Genomic DNA, 21,162 nt, shown 5'->3' on the forward strand with positions numbered 1-21,162 from the left:
CATTAAAACATGGTAATTTTATAGACAAAGGCCCCAGTGCAGCGGTACTGCAGAAAACACAAAAGCTGCTGTAGTGACCGTGATCCTTATTCTGCTGCCAGTGGGGGCTCAGAGCCAGGACAGTCCTGGAAAGGGGGGTTCATCCGACGGAGGCCATGATCACATCCACAGGGAGCTCCTCTGCGCTGCGGGCCGTGACCTGCATAGTCACCGTGTCAGTGAGAACAAGACGAGACCGCACCAGGAGGTCATGGCCACCCCGGAACACACCTGGAGAGGCGAAGGGGAGGAAGGGTGAGCGTGTTGCAGGCTGCTCTCCCCTGCAAGTCTGAAGATGAACACTACTGTTTGGTACAGGCAGGTTTCCCACTGGCAGTCTGGCAAATCCTAGTACAGAGCCAGGAGAGACCCTAAAGCAGCTCAGTTCCCATTCATAAATACAATACCTAGGATTCCTGCTACTGTAAAACCCACGGAACCAAAGCGTAAAATAAACTCCAGCTGAGAAGAGATCCAGGCATGTCTAAGAGCTCCGGTACTCATCTGCTCTCTTAGGTAAGGCTGCTGTCTTTCCCACACCAGGCTTGCTCCAAAGCAGGATGCCACAGATCAAGGAGACAGCAAATTCCACCCAGCTGAGCCTGGGGCTGATCCCAACATCCCCTCCACCACAACACCTTCCCTTATCCCAAGATCAGTTATTCTGCACTGCAGGTACAGAAACCATGGCAGGAGCAAATCTCAAAATATAACCCAGAGTGCAGTGGGCTCCATCAGAAACTCCTGCCCTGATTTTCAACAGGCAGCTCTGTGCAACCTCCTCCCAGAGCTGCTCCTTAAGCAGAACCTCACCCCACAGCTCACCTGCCAGGTACAGTGTGTGAGAGTTCTTGTTATCTGGCACTTTATCTGACCGCTCACAGGGCTGCATCCCCAGGAACTTCACAATATTGTTCACTGCCTCTGTTAGAAAAAATAAATAAAATGGGCTCTGTGTCACAGATATCATAACAAGGGCAGATAAAGAGCACCTAGAAGTGACTCAAGCTCTCCCTACATGTTAGAGTTCACATTTCTTGTCCTAACGGATGCACACCACTGGTCAGAACTGTGGTTTTGGAGGCTACAAGGATTGCAAAGACAACACACCAAAATCCCCACCAACCTGGGAGAATTCTGTTATGTGATGTAGCAAATGTGGAATAGAAATAAGAGGGGAAATGAGTCAGACAGGGGCAGAAGGAGAACGCAGCTGGCTGCACTTATTGCACAGCCCTGTCAGCCTGCTTGCTTCTCTGGACTTGCAAAGGAAGGAAATGTCTTGCAGGTGACACAGGTCTTCAGGAGAAATATGGAAAGGCCTCAGGGAGACTATTTCAAACCCCAAGGGACTCTTCAACGGAGCACAGAAATGGCTACAGGACAAGGACACTCTGTAAGCCATCAAAAGAACTGAGTTTTCATAGTTTTATTTGTGAATAAAATAGAAGGACTCTTCAATACGTGATGGAAGAGAAGAGGGTTTACCCCACCAGCCTGCTCACCAACCTCATGTCTTCTGCTGTTTTAATTTTTTCTTACTAGTCTCAAGAAGAATGGTGGGAGTTCATAACTAAACTATCATCTGTCTGCTTGGAAGGGTTAATACAGGAGCAAAGTAAGATATTCTCTTGCCTCCACAATCCAGCCTGGTCTCCACTGGTCACAAAACACTCATTAGTTTTTTTGAAATCTGAACTAACTTCTTATCACAGTAACTGCAGCTCCCTATTCAACAGCTGTCGTGTAAAGCTTGTGAAGGGTTTTGCCCCATTAGCCTTTCTGTGACAGATTTAAGGTGAGCCAGACTGGGCCTCTGGACTCTGCCTGCTAGAGGGAAAATAAGAGCTCTGCTGTGCTCACACCCCCTTTCTTACCTTCAAGGGTTTTAATAGCAGATAAAGTAAAGGTTTCTTCCTTTTCAAACTCATCACCCACTTCATCCCAGGCTGCTCCAAAGTTTGGCTTCAGAACTCGCTGGATGTGATCAGCCACTGTGACCTCCAGGTCTTCAAGCTGGTGGTAGAAGCAGTTCAAGTGAAACATGGTTGTTATCCTCAGAGCGAACTTTAGTCTGGATTCCCTGAGATCAGATGAATGCAGGAAACTGCCTCCACTTCCACTTCTGGTTTGCTAGGCCTGAGAAAGGCATTCCTAGGGCTTACAAACCAGGTTCTTGCTCTAAGCACAGCCCTTGGCCTGACAGAGATCAAAGTACTGGACAAATGGCCAAAACAGAGGGAAAAACAAAAGCTTAGAAATAGTTGCTCGAGTATTGTTTCCCTAAAATGCATGTAAAACTGTTCTGCCTTTCTGGTTTATCATTTTGTAGGCTGGTAAAGTGAGACACTCTCAGACGTGTGCGATCACCTAACACTAGCACTAAGGTAGCTTAGAGCTGCTGTGATTGCACCTGTGCAAGGCAGAACCAGGCTTGTCCCTCCAGAGTGTGTAATGAAGGGCAGGCAGTGCACTGCAGGACACCAGCTGCATTAATTCCAACAATTGCTGCAGAAAAGAATCTCGTGATTCTAGTTGAAACACATGGAAGAGTTTGTTTAAGTATCATTCAATTGCCTTGGTGACTGGTAGGAAGCTGAAAGAAGTGTTAACCTTGCATGTTCCATTATGAAAAACTCTCCCCACTCCTGGGAAGACAGTGACTCACTGCACAGCAGTGCCTCTAATCAGATTCACAGCAGTGACAGGCAACACACAGAAAACAGTCTCTGGAGCTAATGGGTCAAGCTGAGGCTGTGAACAACATCCCTTCCTCTCCAAGGAAGAGAGGTGCCTGCAGCACCACTGCGTTCAGCAGTGTCAGTGCTGGGGAGGGAAGAGCTCCACCTTCCCCAGAGTAATAAGCATGACAACTTTCCTGTGTCAGGCAAGCCTCTAGACAATTAAGCGTACCACCACAGGAGAACTTGTGGAGAATGAAAGATGCCAGATAGCCCTCTGTCTCCACAACCCTGAGTGTGCCATTGCTGGAGCCCATAGGGTACAGGCAGCCAAACCTAGAGGACGCACCATGGCCTCCCAAAACGTATATATCCTGCACAGTCACGTGTCCACCTACAGTGCAAGAGGAGAATACTCCAGATGAGGCAATGCAAGCTCTGCAAATTCCTATCTGCATTAGGGACAGCAAGAACTCCCTTTACATGATGCTGCCCACCTCAGTGTTGGTGGTCACATCATTGCTTGCTGGGATCGGAGCTCAGATCGCAAAACCCCACAAAATGACAGCAGTTTCCATGATCAAGTACATGCCCAGCTTCTTACCACATACTCATCCTCATAACCCTCGTCGTCCGTCTCACCCGTGTTGGGATCACAGTCCTTGACAGTGAACTTCATCATGCAGCTGAACGTGCAGGCCACTGGAGACAAGAAAGCAAAGGCAAAGCTCACATTACCACCATAGCCACACTCTCCTGAGGTAGAACGGGGCTGGGAGGTTTGGGGCAGCCAGGCTCTTCGCATCACAGTCAGCAGCACAGGCTTAGCCACCTAGAGAGAGCTGTCTAACAGTTTCTGTCTCTCAAGGACAAGCTATTTATTTATAACATTAAGCAAACAGTGATAAAGACAGGCTTATGATGGTTGTACAAGACCATAATCCTCAGATCAAGTGCTATTACTAATGAACCTCACATTGTATTGGGAATACTAACTAAACATGTCCCACCAGTACCTTGTGAAGAGGCAAGATCCACATACAGGGATCAGTTCATGCACCTCTGAAATGAAAGCCCCTTGCACTGCAATGCTGCAGCTCATTAATACCACTCAGCTGGGAGAGGAAGCGATGACTCATCCCTAGAAAATGGGTACTGCTGGGTGAACAGCAGCAACATGACAGGAGAATAGTTCCAGTGCACAAACCAGGGAGACCAAAGCACAAGTAAAGCCTGATTCATGTTCTGGATAGCGGCAAACAGGGAGGGGGATGTTCAATTCAGACATCCCATAAATTCTAGCCGTTTGTCTGAAATACCCCTTTGCTACTGGGAGCATCTGGGCATTCTCAGCACTTTACAGGCATCAGTCTCCTCATGTCTAACATAAAGAAAGGCTGAAGGACATGCCAGGGTGTACAAAAGACAACTCATCTGCCAGCTCTCACAGCCCAGCTTGGCAGTACTACAGAACAAGGAAACCAGCAGAGGAGAAGGAAGGCTTGACAGCCCCCAAAACAGCAAAGGCGAATCATGCTCAGCATCACTCAGGGCTGCACCCACACACAGGCTATAAATATCTTGCTGGGATGTAAGGTAGAATGTGTGGGGATAAGCAATACAAGAAAAAGGAGTGCAGATTGTTTACCTGCTGTCGGATCCTCTTCAGACAGTGCCACCAGCGTGTAGCAGGTACCTGGCTGGTTGTACACCAGGGTTTTGGCAGGTACATAGCCAATGACCTCATACCCCTCTGTTGGCTCCATCTGCACTGTGACATTCTCCAGGATCTGATCATTCAGGGTGTTCGTGCAGTCAAACTAAACAGATAAGGGAAAAGCAGCAACAGCTTGAAGGTGCTCACTACTCATTGAAGAGCAGACTTAGCTTAGGCACAGTGGGAGCTTGGTGTCAGCCCGTGAACCTACAGCTCTCTGTGTTTCCATGGTGCACCTCACTATCAGCTGGCTCGTTACAGAGCAACTTGACTAGAGTGCTCATTTAAATGCTTTAGGGGAGAAACTAAAACCCTGCTGAGGAGTCCAGTGCTTCAGCAAACTTTTTTCTTTTTTAAGGAAACAAGACTTAAAATAGCAGGGATGTGTCAGATTTTGCCTGTTTCAGTTCCACACGTTAGTATGGAACTTTTTCCTCCAATTTCCAGTCACTTCTGGGTTAATTCTTTGCTCTACAGAAATTCAAGTATTGTATTGTCTACATCATCCCACTTGAAGCTACAGGGACACAGTACCTTCACAGCAGATGGAAAGATGATCCTTTACATGGCTCAAACAAGGTACAGCTTAAGCAAGTTTCAGCAAGCTTGATGTTTTCAGCAAGTCTAAACTTGCTGTTTAGACTTCATTCCAGCTGCAATGCCAAATCTCTTAAGCTCGTACAATTGTATCAGGTGAATGGACAACAAAGGTCAACCCTGTGAGGGCTGTTCTGAGCAGTAAGCAGTTCTGAGCTTTTGAGAAAGGAGCTGGCTAAGGACAAAACACTGCTGCTCACAAGCTAGCAAGGGACTCACTGTGCCTCTGACTCCCACTGAAGCCCAGGCAAGGGGACTGGCACATCAATCCTAACATGTCACATGTAGCAGCAGGGTCATATGTCTAGGATATCTAGGATATACAGAATCTAGGATGTACAGAAGAAAGCAGGCTAAAACAAAATACAGCAGATGAAGAGCTCTCCCATACTGGATCCCTTTCGTGGGTACCCTTTTAACTTCTCAGATGCAGTAAGCTTCACTCTTTCATGCCCAAACCATGTGCTTGAGGACTTTGAAGAAAGAACACAGACACCCTTGCCAGCTCCTCAGTGAGAACAGCCCCACCTAGGCTTGTTGGGTTTGACTGTACTTGAAAGCACTACTCAGACACACTCCACCACCTTTATTAATTTTCTTTGGGGTTCTGCTACCATGAATAAGAAACTAAGGACTATTCATTGCAGTGTTGTGCTTTGAACACAGACTGTGTGTGCTACATCTTCCAGAAGTGTTCAAGGCCAGGTTGGATGGAGTTCTGAGAAACCTGGTCTAGTGAAAGGTGTCTATGGCAGGGAGGTTGAAACTAGATTATCTTTCAAGTCACTTTCAATTCAGGCCATTCTGTGATTCTATGATATCCCTTAGACATGTCTTCACAATGAAGCTTTTAGTCAATCAGTAGCTTATATTCTAAGAGTCTTCAGCACCACACCCCACAGCTACCCACCTGGAACACCATGTGGTTGACAAAGGTATGCTTGGTGCAATGAACCACATACTCTGTCTCCAGCTCTGTCAGGGCCACAGGCTCTGGGGAAGACTTGAAGAGTAGGCCCAGCTCCCGAAACTCTGGGATGGCCCCTAGTTGCTCTGAAATAGAGTACCCAAGTTACTGCCATCCTCAAGACACAAGGAGGTATTAGCAGTTTCAAACCCCTTGTTTCAGCTGCTACAGCAAGCAAGTATCCATCAAATACTCATAAACATTCCCTAGAGACTTTTAAAATGAAAAAGAGTCATCCTTTGCTCACATCTACTGCAAGACAGAAAAAATGAGGACTGCAGGCTCCCCCACCCTCCAGGAGTAAACAGTTGACCTTAAGTTGGGGGCCCCTGTCACTCCCTGCAAGGTGAGAAGCCAAAGGGGCAAAGGCAGGCTCAGCAAGAGGTGGCTACAGAGTTCTCACACATGAACTGAAGAGAGGCCTTGCATCAATTTACCTTGGAATATTTCTTGCCGTGTTGCTGCCATTTTCTCTGGCTGTTTCACTACAGCAACAGGGGCATTTTCTGCAAATGAAAAAGAAAACAATCTAACAAAAACAAGCCCAAAAGATTTGAAGGCAAAGAGTAAGATATGACTGAATAAGAAAACAGATCAATGCCTGGAGAAGGATTTGATTGAGGAAAGCAAGGGAGCTCATTTCTCATTTGATATAGACTAGACACCCATATTTGGCTTCCTAAGCAGCTTTAGAACTGCAGCAGCTCTAGTGAGGATTGCCAACTACTACTATTATTAGCAGTTGGACTAAAGTGAAACATTAATGTGGGAGCAACCAGATCTGCAAGCCTTGGTCTTTCCAGGAGATGCAATCCCACAAAATTCAAATAGGATAGAGCTCAGCAATTCCCAGCAAGCCCAATGCAGGGAACCACTAGCATTCACGTGACCTGATTCCTCACCTGCTCTTTGCTCGATGATAGGAGCTGTTGCCAAAGGAACAGATTTTAAGTCAAAGGGTTTCTCAGAGGGCTCCAGGGTGTACTGATGAAGAGCCCTCTCCAGGCCAGGGATGGACACCGTCAACCCTGGGGACACAAGAGACATGTCACTGAAATCACAACAATGCCAGGTCTTTAGTTTAACTCTTGTTAAACCAGGAAAGTGGCCCAGACTTGTTTTAAGGCCTTCCTGCAGTACCATTCAGGATGTAGCCAGCATTGAGGGCCTTCTGCTTCTGCTCCAGAACATTCAGGTAAAAGGTGGCTCTGTCTCTCACTTCATTGTCATCATCCATCACACACCTGAGAGGAAAGTGGAAAAATTTCTTCAGAATCCACATGACTAAGAAACATAACAGGGCCAGAAAAAACATGCCATAGGAGAGATCCAGCAATCTCCTAGTAATTGTATTAGAAAAGCAGTAATCTGCCACACATGGCTTCTGTCCACTTTGTGGTGCTGAATGCAGAGGTGATCCTATCACAGGATCACGGGTACCTCCTGCACCTTCTCAGACCCACAGGTAGGAGAGACTAGACAAGCTCTCAAGCAAACAAGGTTTTTCAGCCAGGACATTGAAAAACTGTGAGGCACAACTGACCTTCTAAGTAACACCAAGATACTGGGTAACATCTCTTCATTCTGAGCTCCAAACTTGGCCAGGGCACTTACAGCACCTGCAGCAAAAGCAATGAAAACAGAATTAGAAAGCAAAGGAATCAGCTGAAATTTCCTCCATTTCTTGGCCTTGATCAAATGCCATGTCAGAGATGCTACACTAGTAAACTGTGTGCACTAGTTTAAAACTGTGACTAAGAGAGAAGCAGAGGTGAAGTGTCTGCAAACCTTTGCAGTTTCAGAGCCATTGCATATTCCTTCCCACTTCTCAGCCACAGGCTGCCTCTCCCATCAATAGTACTGCAGGATCTTTGCTGTATAAAACTATTTGCTCAGACCTAGAGCAAATCATAGCTCTCAAAAGCAGAGGCATTCATACACTATGGTTCCCTGAAGATCTGTCTAAGGGCAGAGAGCTTTTCAGGTCTGTCATTTACCTGCCCGGACTTCCTCATGCTCCAGAACAACCCTGTTGTAGATGAAGCGAATATATTTGGAGGGATTGTTGGTTTTGGGCCCTTCCTGCCCCAGGAGGTGGAGGATACGAGTGGCCAGCACAGTGAACTCGCAGTCCTCAATGAATTCACAGAGGTGAGACAGTCCTGTCTCCTTGCTCTCTGAGTTCTCCTCAATGATGCTGATGATGCAGTCCACAATGGCTCTCTTGTACTCAAAGCCGCCCTGAGGAGCAAAAGAGAACTGCTCAGCTGGAAATCTCAGAGTATTTTATAGACTGAGCTAGCCAGACAGGAGAAACATTCTTTTGAAAGGTCACTCACACTCAGCAATTTTTAATGTGTGTTTGAAAGGAAGAGGGCAGTATTTCTGCCCTCACTTTTGACCCTCTTTACACCCAGAGGGTCAGCTAATATTCAAGCTCTCTTGCCAGCTCCCTTCAGAATGGCTGCACTGGAGAAAAAAACCCAAGTTCTAACCCATGAGTAAAAGGATTCATCTGGCTGAAGGGCTTTTATCTCCATCAAAATCCTCTGCTGCCAGAATTAGTGCTTAAAAACAGCCATATGGGAGGAGAAAAAACCCAACCCTCTCCCCTTTAGCACTAGACATCTGAGGATGAATCACAACAGAAATGTATGAAGGATCATATCTGCCACAGCAGGACGCAGCAAATAGCTCCATTAGTGTGGGATGATAGGCAATCAATACCTCCCCAGGTACAGCCACAACCTGACATGCCAGGAATGCTTGGCTATCTTCAGACATTATTTACTAATGTCCTCAATACACACCAGGGGATTAAACTGCACACTACCCTCTGCCAATTACATGCACAGTGCCGGACATCTGGATCTTTCTGGAGCTACTTCAGATTAAAAAAGCCTTAAAACAGAATGGTTTGAAGTACAAAACCACATTCAAAATTATACATTCGGGTAGAAGGTGTCTCTGTCTCCCACTTAATTGTCATCATCCATCACACACCTGAGAAGAAAGTGGAAAACTTTCTTCGGAATCTGCACGACTAAGACACGTCACAGGGCCAGAAAAAACCAAGATTTGGACACATCACAAATCCACCCACAGAAAATCTGGGAAAGGAGAATGGTCCACTTTTCACAGGAGCAAAGTGAGATGCTCTGGGTTGTTCCAACTGAGAGGTTGTAATTGGCAGGAAGTGATGTCAGAGCAAGCAGTTGTGCCAGCTGTGCTGCAGGCATGTTTGCTCTTTTAGAAACAGCCACAGCAAACCTCTGTAAAGCTGTCTTTCTGCAATTTTTGTCTGACTGAATGCAGAGAATGCTTACAGGTGATCCCTGCACTGCCACAGCACAGATACTAGAGCAAAAATGGTCCCATGTCATCAATAAATAGGTTGTTATTGAATCTTTGACAGCAAATTCCAACAAGTTTTGTCTTATACACAAAGTATAAAAGAAAGCTGGTTCAAATGTGAAACATACACAGACTGCCAACAGATCTGCTGTTGCTTGCATTTGCTTTGAGAGTTAATAAACCCTCAGAAAAAAAATCACAGACTAAAAACCACATTAAAAATATGCCTGACAGTATGCTTACAACTATTGTGCACAGCTGGGCATTTCGGCAGTTACACTGCAAGCCTTTTAAGAGCGAGTCTTTCACTGCACAGCCTTATCAGTAAAAGCTTGACACTCACAGAGAGAGTACTGTTCATGTACACAAGCAAGGCATAGTTGCCTGCAAACTGACCTCCTCCCGAAGCATAGTGAAGAGAAAGTTCATGAGGACGGCGTGTTTGCGAGGGTACTTCTGACACAGAGCGTTGATGGCCTGCACCACTACCACCTGCAGGAAAAGAAGGCAAGTAAAAAACAATTCTGTTTCACCATGTAAGAAAAAATAGCTCAATTGTATCAATTTTGTGTTGGTCTCCTTAGCTTGGAAATCATGGTTTTGTCTTTTTTTATTCAACAAATGCAGTTGCAGGAGGTACAATCCTAAGAACTGGAAGAGATAGATCTTTATGCACTTGCCAGCCCCTAAAGAAAGCCCACACCCACTGGGAAGAAGAACAAGATTTGATTCTCAGAAGGCATGTCTCCAGAAGAGAGCACATGACTGAAGATGTAGGACTGAGGCAGACAGCCTCAAATACTTTCTCCTTCCTTCAGATATTCTGCTGCTTCTGGAAGAAGCAGCTCCATGCAGGTTTAGAGCACACATACAAACATGGACAAAGACCACAAGGTTTCTTAAGGCATCTAGGTGTCCCTCCTTTTCTCACTTCCTTACTTTGAACTCATCTGAGATTTCTGACATGAAAGAGGAGATCTGCTTCATGAGCCGGTCAATGCTGCTCTCACTGCCAGTTTTCAGCAGCGTGGTGATGGCCAGGGTGGCTATGCTGCGGTTGGAGTCTGTCACAAGGTTCTCCAGGTCCAGGTTACAGGCAGTCACAGCAGATGGGTGCTTCATGGCCACCTGCAGCAGCGAAGGAAGAGTGAAAATCCCTCAACAGACGCAAAAGGTCCAGCTGGCAAAACCCACAGCAAAACTCACTCCTTCCCACAAAGTGGTATAGACCGCACATGACGGATATCTCAGACAAATAGCTAATCTGGAGTTAAGGTAACAAGGTCTTGTTTCCTGCAGAATTGCACCCCTTGCTGGAAGAGAAGCAGTAGTAATAAACTATCTTTTATTATTTTTAGCTCTCTGATTTTCCTCTATATAATAAGAAAAGAAAGCTATGTACTCCAACAAAAATTCAGCCAGACTAGCTGTGCAAAACAGCTCCATGAGCAGAAGCACAGCAGTTACCAGACACTGCCATTCTCTCTTTTTCTTTCACAGAGTTTATATAAGAAGAAGGGAAAAGCTGGAGCAAAGACTACCACAGAAGCAGGCAAGAACTATGATCAAGGTTTGATCCTCATTTTACAAGGAGCTTCCTCACCATGGGAAGCTCAGAAGGGAAAGCAGTAACATGAGGACCAGTGACACTCTAAGAGACCAGTGAAAATTATCAGGGTTTTTTCCTTCTGTAGAGTGCTCTTTGAGGTTTTATTCCAGACAAAAAGCAATGAAATGTAAGGCTGTAGCACAAGGCAGAGGTTATTCACACAAAATCATCACATAATCTGACCGCCGCCTTCTTCTGAAGTCTGCACCTCCCTGCACATGAGATACTATTGGAGCTCCCAAGAGACTTGCTCCTACCTTGTTGAGGGTACGGACAGCTGCGTATCTTAGTGCTGCTTTTGGGGAGCTGCAAAACAGCTGCAGAACTGCAAGGTGGGAAAACCAACAAAGACAGATGTTTAGGCACTCTGTTACCGAGAAGCACTTCATACCTAAAGCAAGAGCTTCAGTGAAGAGACTGTTGCAAACATAAGGTAACTAGAAAAGTGCTTAAGCAATTGTACCTTTAGGAGATTCCTCCCTTCTTCTTGTTCCCTTTGCCTTTGTCATATCCCTGCTGACAACTAATTCTTAACTGCCTCCCTCTTCTTCCACAGTGCTGCTATCCTCTGCTCCTTGTGAAAGCCAAATTCATCACCTTGTCACCTTTCCTATTAAGTTAATTTCAACTGCTGTTCTCCATTTTATGCAAACTCCACTCCTTTCCCAGAACTGACCCATGAAGTAACCAGCATTTGAACACACCAGGAAATACCTTTACAAGAACAAAGCTATTCACACACACCACAGGCTCTCGGCAGCAGCATAAAGCAAAAAAAGATAGAGCAGCATAAGAAGCCTGAAACTGTTGTATTGTACTAAGTAGTTAGTTTGTTAAGCACTGAGTGTTTTTGATTATCCCTTCCCATGTACCTTTGCACCTCCTTCACCTGATACCCCCTATCTCTCCTCTCCCCCTGGGTCCATGCACATTGGTCAACAGACCCCCCTTCCCCTCTTCCCTAGGGCTTAAAACTCCCTGCACAGGGGGTCTGGCCCTCTTTTTCCTCCTGGGCTCCAAGGTGTAGGTTCTACACTAAAGCTTTGGGACTGTGTCCCATGAGGATTAAGAGCGCCTTTTTGTCTTTTATCTTTGTCCTAGCCCAGATTTCCCCCCGAGGTCAATAGCTAGCCAGGGCTGGATCCTAGGGGTGAGGGAACCCAAGCATGAAACTACACAAGGCCCTTTTTTGGGGGGGGCAATCAGCAGATGTCACCACTGGAGGCTCATAACTCCCTCGCCATGGCCATGAGCACCACACTTACCTGAGACAGCTGGAGCCAACTCCTTGGCAGTGCAGTTGGGCAGGTTAACGATGGCAGATGCAGCTTCATACACCACCATCTCGTGCTTGTTTCTTAGGCAGCTCTCAATGAAATCAAACAGAGGGCTATCGCGGCTATGGGACAAAACCCCCCCCACAAGACTGAATTAAAGCAAAGGCACTAAAAGAAATTAAGAATCCAGCAGTAGAAATGGCCAGGTCTCACATCTTCCATGGTAAGGTCTCACCTTACCATGGAAAGGTAAAAGCAGCCATAAACCCACTCCATACCCAGATTTTGCAGTGGTAATTATACTGTACTTCCAGCATGCTTGAAAGTCAGGCTCCCTTCTGAGAAGAACCCTCTGCCATAGGGAAAGAGAAGGGAATCTCAGGCTAAAGGGAATCTCCCTCAACTCTCAGACAGTAAGAAATGACTGTACACACCACAACTCTTACCCACCAGGAAGTCACACTGCATACATGCTGGATAAACAATTACAGAAGACAGAGAAAATGAAGTAAAACAAAGAACAGCTATGCAAAACAGTCCAGAGAAACAAGATAGTATTTGATGTGCAAGCAAGGCTGACAGAAGTAATTTCAAAACAACCATGGACATCCTATATTTTCTCTGCTTTTATCCAACAATAAGAGGTAGAAGCTGCACGATGCTCTTCAAAGACAGAAATAATGAGATGGCAGGTGAGCCTGTGAGAGGAGATGGAAGCAGGACCAGGAAATTCTTTCAGCAAGGAAAATGAGCCCACTCACCTGCCAGCCTCCTCCTCCAGCAGCTTGCTGGCTATTCGGATCATCATGCAGTAGGCAAATGGGGACTTGAGGCCGTGGCGTGTGAACTTGCTGAGCATCTTGTTGACCGCCAGGCGGTCGTTCTTCCGCACATGGTACAGCAGGCCCAGAGCATGATACTGTGTAGAGAAAGAGAACGTCACAAACCCACGGTGGGTTCTTCTCCCTTTTGTCCCCTTTGTTGTCCAGAGGTGCTTGGCTGAGCTCCAGCAATTTGCTCCATGCCCAGCTGCTGCTGAGTATTCCCCTGGTGGGGTGGGTGTCCTACCTGCACCATGATGTTGTCACTGGAAGCTGCCTCCTGAGCCTCATTCACCCAGCGCTTTACTACATCATAACTGGTCTTCAGCAAGTGCTGGAAGGAGATGAAGCCACAACAACTCATAAGGATGGAGGAAGCTTTGGGAACTTTAGCTTATATTAAGAAGCAATGAGCCTTCCCCATGAGTGTGTGGGCAGCAGCAACTTATAGAAAAACAAGGGATCAGCATGCAGAGACCTGGCCATGACAGCTGCAGTCTCAGGAGGTTGATGATCTCTAGCAAAGTCAGTGCCAGTTCCTCAATTCACAAAGACAGGAATAGCAACAAAATCCTGAAACTCCCAAGATGTCCAGTCCCACCACAGATGACTGCTTCCCTGCTTGACTGTCCCTCAGGCCCATGCTGCAGGGAGTACATACCAAGGAAGACACGAGAGCAGAGCTGGACACACTTGACACTTTGTCAACAATCGCCTGCTTCATGTAGCGCTCAATGGCCTGCAACATGGTACTCTGCAGGGAGAGGGAAACAACAGCTGATATGGGAAAGCCCTTTGGAGTGTGAAAGGGGATGCAAAGGCATGAAAAGCAGAGTGGAAAGTGGGATGGGATAAAGTAGAAAAAAGTGAAGGACACAGAGCTGCCCCATGGGAAAAGCAGTACTTACATCAGTGATCTGACAGAGTGCTCTCACAGCGGGGCCTCGGTAATTGTCATCCTTCCCAGTCATGTCTTTGGTTAAGCTGGGAAAACAGGAAGCTCTCAATATGGCACTCCTGAGCCAGCAGCTCTCAAGTGCACACACAGTGCACACAGAGCAGCAGGCAGCCAGCACCATGGCTGAAAGCCAAGTAGGCAGCTGCAGGTCTCAGGAAAATCCCACTGGGGTGGGAAGGCAGGAGAAAAGATCAGTACTCAGGTCCCAAGCCCATCAACAAGTTGCATGGGCTCCTGTTCACCAAGTGAGGCTGCAGCACATACATATACCCCTGAGGCATTTGTCCTTCCTACTGAACACTCATTCCTGCCCTTTTCCCAGGGTCCTGGTCAGTGTGAGACCATCTGTGAATGGCCAGGAGTTCATCATATCACAGCACTTAAGACTGGCTTCCACCTCAGCCCTTTACAGACCCTATACTGTCAGGCTCCTGACTCCCCAACAGGGCGTTTCACTGGGATGATCAGCAATTCAGGAATGACTCACAGAGGGAACTTTGTTCCCTGGTGAGGTTGTATTCTGTGCTGCTCCAGGAGAAGTGAATCCTTGTCTACCTGTTGAAAGCCTTGAGATTTATGCCAGATTTCTTCAAAACATTTCAATACATTCAGACAGGAGTTAATGAAAAAGCCTTTGCAAAAGGGGAAAAAACAGCAGTGCTACATATCATGTAACCAAGAGACGCTCCAAACATCCATGGGCATGGGATACGGGGACACAGCACATTGTGCATACATCACTATGAGTTCAATGTCTGTATTTTAATGGTCTTTTATAAAGGAAAACTTTGACCTCACCAAGGGCATTCCCTGTCATCGCCCTGCTTAGGGACTTCAATTATCTTCAAGAAGCTGGACAGACACTACTGAAGGGTATGTCACTATTACAGCAAGAAAAGTGAAGTTAACTGACCTGCTAGTAACAATGATCACATCTTCTGCAATAGAAGACATCTCTTTGATAGTGAGGTAACACAACCTGCGAATAGTTGGCTGGCAAGCAAATAAGCAAGAACATCAGTTGAGATGATCCCAGATAGGAAAGGATCTCAATTTTCCCTGCTTACATAACTTTATCTTGAAGATCACAAAAACCTGATACCTTCAGAGTGCCTCACTCCCTGAGTGTAAAAGATGTACAAAATCCATATTGATTAACAAAACACCTCTTCCTCCTCTAAATCCCTCAGTCTTATGGGGGGCCATAGAAATATCAGATTTAGCTGGATCTAGTTTCATCTTCCACTTGTCATTCACATGAACAAAAATAATGCCTTGAAACTATTTGCTGGTTTGCTGGTTGAAAGCCTTGTGTTGCTTCAAAAGCAAGAAAGCAAACAATTTATATGCCTGAGTCTGGAGATTTCTACACTGGTTTCATGATTTTAATGCCTTGCAGTCTAGGGGACAGCTAACGACAGTGCTACTGCTGTGGGTAGGCACTAACTCCCAGCCTCCTCCAAAACACACAGTTGTTGACTCAGCAGGATAATTTAATGCTGGGCACAAAGCACAGTAAAATCCAGCTGCCTACTATGATCTCATGAGTTAAATGGCAGTTCAGAGAGAGGAATCTCTGCCTCAAGAGCAGTGCATACTTTACTTTAGCTGCTACAAGAACTGGGAAGGGTTAGGAAGCTGATCACCATTTCTAAACTTTCACCGTACTCTTCCCATTCAGATCAGGTAGCTTCAGACACGGCAGAAAAGCTGATTGCATAAAAATGTGCATCTCAAGGGACAACTTGTCCCACCAGGTAAATACAGAAAACAAAAGGCAGACTTACATCATTGGACTGAAACAGCTTGGTCATAGCAAAGAAGGATTCCGTAGCTTCCATGACACCAAGGTGCTCCCCCTAGTCATTCAGGAAGAAGGAAATCCCAATTATCACAACCAGCTTTGGGCCTGATGCACGTGTCTGTATAGATGTATATTTTCTCTCTCTTACCTGGTTTATGAGATACAGGATCTTGGTGAGAATATGAGCACATTTTCGTGGGTTTATGGGGGTCTCATTAAACACTCGAGCCTGGAAACAAAGCACAGACAAAGAATGATAGTGACACCCCCTTGCAAACACTGTCCTGCCTGTCCTAACAACACACTGTGAGTGAGGTATGGCAAGATACTTAATGACTTTGGATCAGATTTTCCTTTAATTCCTGTTAAACATGAACCCCTTTAAACAGCTGGGTTTGTAGCCTGGGATTACAAATCCAAGAACAATAAAGATTTAAAGGCTAAATTCTCATCACACTTTAACTCACACAGGTCTGCACTGTGCTAGCTAAAACACCACTCTTCTGACAGATAAACTTGAGCTCACTGAGCCAATACCACTTCCAACCTCACAAGCAAACAGAGAATGCTGAAACAGCAGGGGCTGGGGATTGATCGAAATGTTCACCTGCTCCTGAAAAGAATGGAATTTCTTCAGAGAAAATTCATAAAACTGTTTAATAACCACTCACATCCCTCTCATTAATTTTGTCATCCACAAGAGATTTGGGGTGTCCAAGGCAAATTTCTCAGTATCACTGGTTTGGGGTGAGATATCCCAGATATTTTTATTCCTTTTATTACTATTTATAGTGTACAGTCCTTAATTTGTTACGGAGACTATTTCAACCTTCTACCTTCATCTGTCCAATAATAAAATAAGAACTGTTGCTCATTTCTTTCAGAGCAAGGAGACAGTGTGAAGATTTACCTCTTGCAAGACTGCACTCTTCTCCAGGTGCTGGAATGGGTTGGAATTCCCACCTGCAAAACAAAGAGAGTAAAAGTTTCTCCAAGGATAGTGCCATAGGAAAGCAACTTTTTAACCATGTCCATATTTAAAAACAGTCTGAGAATTTTTGGGAGATTTTTTTAATGAATATCAAGCAATCAGAGCATCCTCTTTGAAGTAATATTAATTGGATGTCTTCATGGCAGTCAGGGAAGGCAGAGCAGACATTACATTCTTCAATTTGCCCTCCCCTCCAGAAGCTCACTGAGCTGAGGTAGACTGATTAACTGTAAAATAACTGTGCTCCACTGTATCCTCAAAGTTCTATTTCCACTCCTGGGTTTGGAGCTTGCTGGCAGTTAGGGCATCTATAGGACAGGCCTAGAAACAAACACTTAGACAGAAAGAGGTATCACCTGCCAGACTAGTGAGTTAGGAGTGTTTTATCCCTCCCATATAAACCAATCAAGAATCCACCAGTAAAGTATTTTTGGCTTTATCGCTAATTAAGAGAACAAGACAGCAGACCAGCTAGGCTGGACGCAAAGTAACTTTCATCGTTCCACTTAACAAAGTAAATTATACTAAATAATTAAAACCCCAGCAATTAAGGATGAAATAATCAGAGGGAAAAGTACTCTCATTCTGCATGGTCTCTATTACATTGCCTCCCAAGCATTTGTGAACTGCAGCTTTTCAAAAGCTGTTAGTTATGTATGTACGTACATGTGTATGTATGTATGCATGTATGTATGTATGTATCTATGTATCTATCTATCAAAACCTGCTAGATAAGCAGGTTTCCATCAGAATCTGTGTTCAGACTAGCCCTGGGACAAAATGTAGCCTTTTTCAGGGTTGTTCCAGTGTTTGTTCCAAAGCCTGGTCCACTAGACAGAACATCTCCTGGGCCAAAATCTGACCCGACCCAAGCTTGAAGCATCCTAGGCTGGTGTCAGGAGCCCTTTCTAGAGTAAGCATACATACAAAAGCAAACACATCTGCAGCCTGGCTCCTTCCTGGTTCATAAAATGCCCTCCTCTGGCTCAGGAGAAGTTTACAAAGACAGCAGGTGGCTGAACAAAACACTTATGTGAGGTTGAAAAGGTAGAACAAAACAAGGGGAAAGTGCAAAAATGTCTCTAGTGTGAGTATGAACCAGTTCTAGTATAACTATGAAAATGTGTTTCAAAAAACCTGCCCAGCAGCCTAGTACTTCCATGGTCCAGCATGTCTACAATCCTTAAATCAGCCATGAACAACACAGCACCATCTCTTTATCTTCTGTAACACTAAGGATCTTGAAATACTTTGTACATGGGGTTGCAGTCCTCACAGCACCCTGCATCAGTTTTCTTCCATAGAGAGGGAGAAAGATGCAGGGAGGGCAGAGGGTGTGTGTTCATCAAGTTCCTAATATTGAATAACTAACAACAATTTATTCTCATTGGTAGAGAAACATAATTTTGTGGCCAAAATAACATGTCAAAGGGAGTGGGAGCAGATCATTCAAGGCCAGCTAAACCATTCATGGAAAGCAAAGACACAGAAGCCAATTAACTGGATACTTGCATCTTTTGCCAGCCCGAGCTATAGGTAATGTCAGTACCTTGATGTGTATGGCAGGTACAAATGAACAACAGCCCCCAAAATTAAAGCCAAGAGCAATTCCCCTCTAACAGCTGCCTCACTAAATTCTCTGCTTATCAAGATGTCACTGGAGGCCTTGGAAAAGGGAAACAAGGGCAAAGCATTTAATGCACATTAAGATAAAAAGCAAGCAGAGTCACACGGAACAATCACCAAGATGTAAACTGAATCAATTTGCTTCAGGACACACTGATTTGTTATGCACACCAAGCTGTGTAGAAAGCTTCATAGGAAGGTGAAAAAGATAACACAGAGGGAAACCATGAAAGGAAACACTGTCTTATGATGCATCGCTTCCACCTGAATTACAAACCACATAAGACATCAACCTCTTCCTCACTAACCGGACTAAAGTTTTGAAAAGTCAGGCAATCAGTTCATGTTCCCTTGGTGCTCTCAGATTTTCTGATCCTTTGAAAGTAGCAGTGATTGTGGGGCCAGAAACTATGAATTGATTCTACCTGGCTATAGCACCTGGTTCGAGAGCTGGGCAGCTGTGAACAGGGCTAATATAGCCAATATTTAGTCTCAGGCTCTGCACCTGCTGATGTGGCAGGTAACCTCGATGTGCTGTGCCGGTGCAACCAGTTTAGCCTCTGGGTACAGCTGTGGGAAGGAGGCAGCAGACCACTCTAGTGCTCCCATAGCGCTTCTATAGTGCTTCCATCGAGCTCCCAGAGTGCTTCCCACTGCGTTCTATGCACACCAGCAAGCCCCTGCCGCCAAATTGGCACTGAGCCTCCCCTACCAGCTCCCTTGGGGGTGCCCCCCAAAGATCCCCTCCTCTCCACAGCACGGGTCTCTTCCCTCACAGCTCTCCCCGGAGCCATGAAGGGGTCCCCCCTCACCAATCCCCTCCGTACCCACAGAGGAGTCTCTTCCCTCACAGCACCCCCGGGCTCCCCTCACCCGACTCCTCGTCCTTCTTGTCGAACTTCTTCAGCATGGTGCTACCGAGCGGCCCGTCGCTGCAGCCCTCCCGTCCCGTGGCAATGGCAGTCCCAGCCTAGATCCTGGTTCCGGTTCCGATCCCGATCCCGATCCCGGTCCCGGTCCCGGCACCGGCACCGCCCCTTCCTGCCCCCGCCCTTTCCTGCCAGCCTGTCACTGTCACTGCGGCCGCCGCACTGCGCAGTCGCGGGGCCGCCCCCGAGACGTGTCCGGGGCGTGGCGTGGAGCCGTGACTGACAGGGAGAGGGCGGGGCCAATGGGCAATGGCGCAGTCTGATTGGCCAAGGGGCGGGGCTGGCGGGGGTCTGGGGTCGGGGGCTGTGCCGGGGGACTCTGGGGCAGGGGCAGCCCTGGGGACGCGGGGACTGGAGCGGACACTGGGACACTGCTCGGTACAGTGGGGCTGGGGAGAGCGCAGGGCCTGGGGCAGGAGGCACTCGTACCGGGGGAACAGCGGTGATATGGGGTGGCACTGGGATCCCTGAGCTGGGCAGGGCAAGGGCACTGGGGAGATAAGGGGACGCTAGGGGTAGAGGGGGCTGAAGCATGGGGACACACTGATATTCGGGGAGCACAGATGAGACACTGCGGCAGGACATGGAAAGGAGGAGATCCTGGCAGTCTCAGCGTCCCAAGAACAATTGGGGGTGGCAGGAGAGGACTCCCTTCTGGGGGATTGACAGTTGTCACTCAGGCTGTCTGCCCTGGGGCGTTCCACTTGGATGCACCAGCACTGGCAGGTCTTCCTATGACCCCTGTCCCCCACTGCTGCTGGCACCCTGTCTCTACCCTGGACCACAAATTCCAGGCTCAGCCCCACAGCACACACCCACTGGGTACAGGGGGGTATCTCAAGGGGCCAGGCACTGCCCGGGCATCACTTGAGCATCAAGTCAGGCAAGGATAGAAAAGGACCTTTTACCCACCTTCTCACCTCACCCCAACCCACCCTCTGCTGGCACTTTTCTTCCTGAAATCTGTTCTGCCTGTGGAATGTGAAGTCACCCCAGTTGCTTCTGCCCCTTTGCCAAAGCCAGTGCCCGCTCCACAGTGAAAGGGCTCACTCACCGTGCTGTGGGTACTCATCGAAGAGCATGGCCGTGTCCCCCACCAGCTCCAGTGGCTCCCCTGCAGGCCTCCCCGGCCTCTGCCTTGCTTGCACCACCCTGTACTTTGCACGGGGCAGCCGCACTCTGCTCTGCTCTGCACTGCTCTTATCTCCCAACTGTGCTGAAAGCAGCAGCTCCAGTGGCACAACACGATTTCCCTGCCGGGCTTCCTGGGCCAGGGGCTGGCTCTGCTGGTGGTGCAAGGTCTGACACCCCTCATTTGGAAATTAATGACCTCTCGTGCTGGCCCCAGCCAAGCACGTGCCCTCACAGCATCTCTGGGGAAAGGGAACACAAAATGAGAGTGTAAAGGGGTGCAGAACAGGTATAAAGCACAACAAGTTGTATTTGATGCCACATTTTATTGTGCGCGCTCACTCAAAACTCCAGCTTTGAGCCTTGACAAAGTTCTGTGGAGGATTTTGTGTGCTTCAGTCACTTAGAGAGAAGAAGGGCCCAGGAAAAGCTGCCTGGCTGCATGCAGCCCCTTTGGAGACATCTCAGTGGTGGATGAGCAAGGAGCAAAGCCAAGCATTGAAATCCCTGTAGTGCCTGGGGCTGGGACCAGCCGTGCTCAAGCACTGGCCAGGGTAAAACCCAGCTGTATCTTCTCCAGTGGTGCTGAGGTGATAGTTATTATACTAAATCTTCCCATGGCTTCTGCTTGTGCAATGAGCACTGAGACCAGGGGGGATGA

General features: G+C 47.0%; 1 protein-coding gene across 2 annotated transcripts; it reads right to left on the bottom strand.

Annotated features, from left to right (window-relative positions):
• Positions 1–2: 2 nt before the first annotated feature.
• On the bottom strand, positions 3–20,491 carry COPG1 (COPI coat complex subunit gamma 1). 2 transcript variants are annotated; one of them, XM_066326684.1, is made up of 24 exons: positions 20,425–20,491; positions 16,735–16,787; positions 15,973–16,053; positions 15,808–15,879; positions 14,934–15,013; positions 13,971–14,046; positions 13,724–13,816; positions 13,310–13,396; positions 13,003–13,160; positions 12,230–12,363; positions 11,222–11,289; positions 10,295–10,483; positions 9,752–9,847; positions 7,999–8,242; positions 7,545–7,620; positions 7,142–7,245; positions 6,904–7,029; positions 6,439–6,507; positions 5,945–6,087; positions 4,369–4,540; positions 3,325–3,422; positions 1,917–2,055; positions 865–963; positions 3–270 (listed from the first exon to the last, which is right to left on the bottom strand). In XM_066326684.1, the coding sequence occupies exons 1-24, from the start codon at positions 20,450–20,452 to the stop codon at positions 140–142; spliced, it is 2,616 nt and encodes an 871-aa protein (XP_066182781.1). In that variant the 5' UTR covers positions 20,453–20,491; the 3' UTR covers positions 3–139. The 2 variants fall into 2 exon arrangements, with proteins under 2 accessions (XP_066182781.1, XP_066182780.1); XM_066326683.1 differs by lacking the exon at positions 20,425–20,491 and adding an exon at positions 19,315–19,464.
• Positions 20,492–21,162: the final 671 nt, after the last annotated feature.

The sequence above is a fragment of the Sylvia atricapilla genome, chromosome 11 (assembly GCF_009819655.1).
Source record: "Sylvia atricapilla isolate bSylAtr1 chromosome 11, bSylAtr1.pri, whole genome shotgun sequence".
In the NCBI taxonomy this organism is placed as follows: domain Eukaryota; kingdom Metazoa; phylum Chordata; class Aves; order Passeriformes; family Sylviidae; genus Sylvia; species Sylvia atricapilla.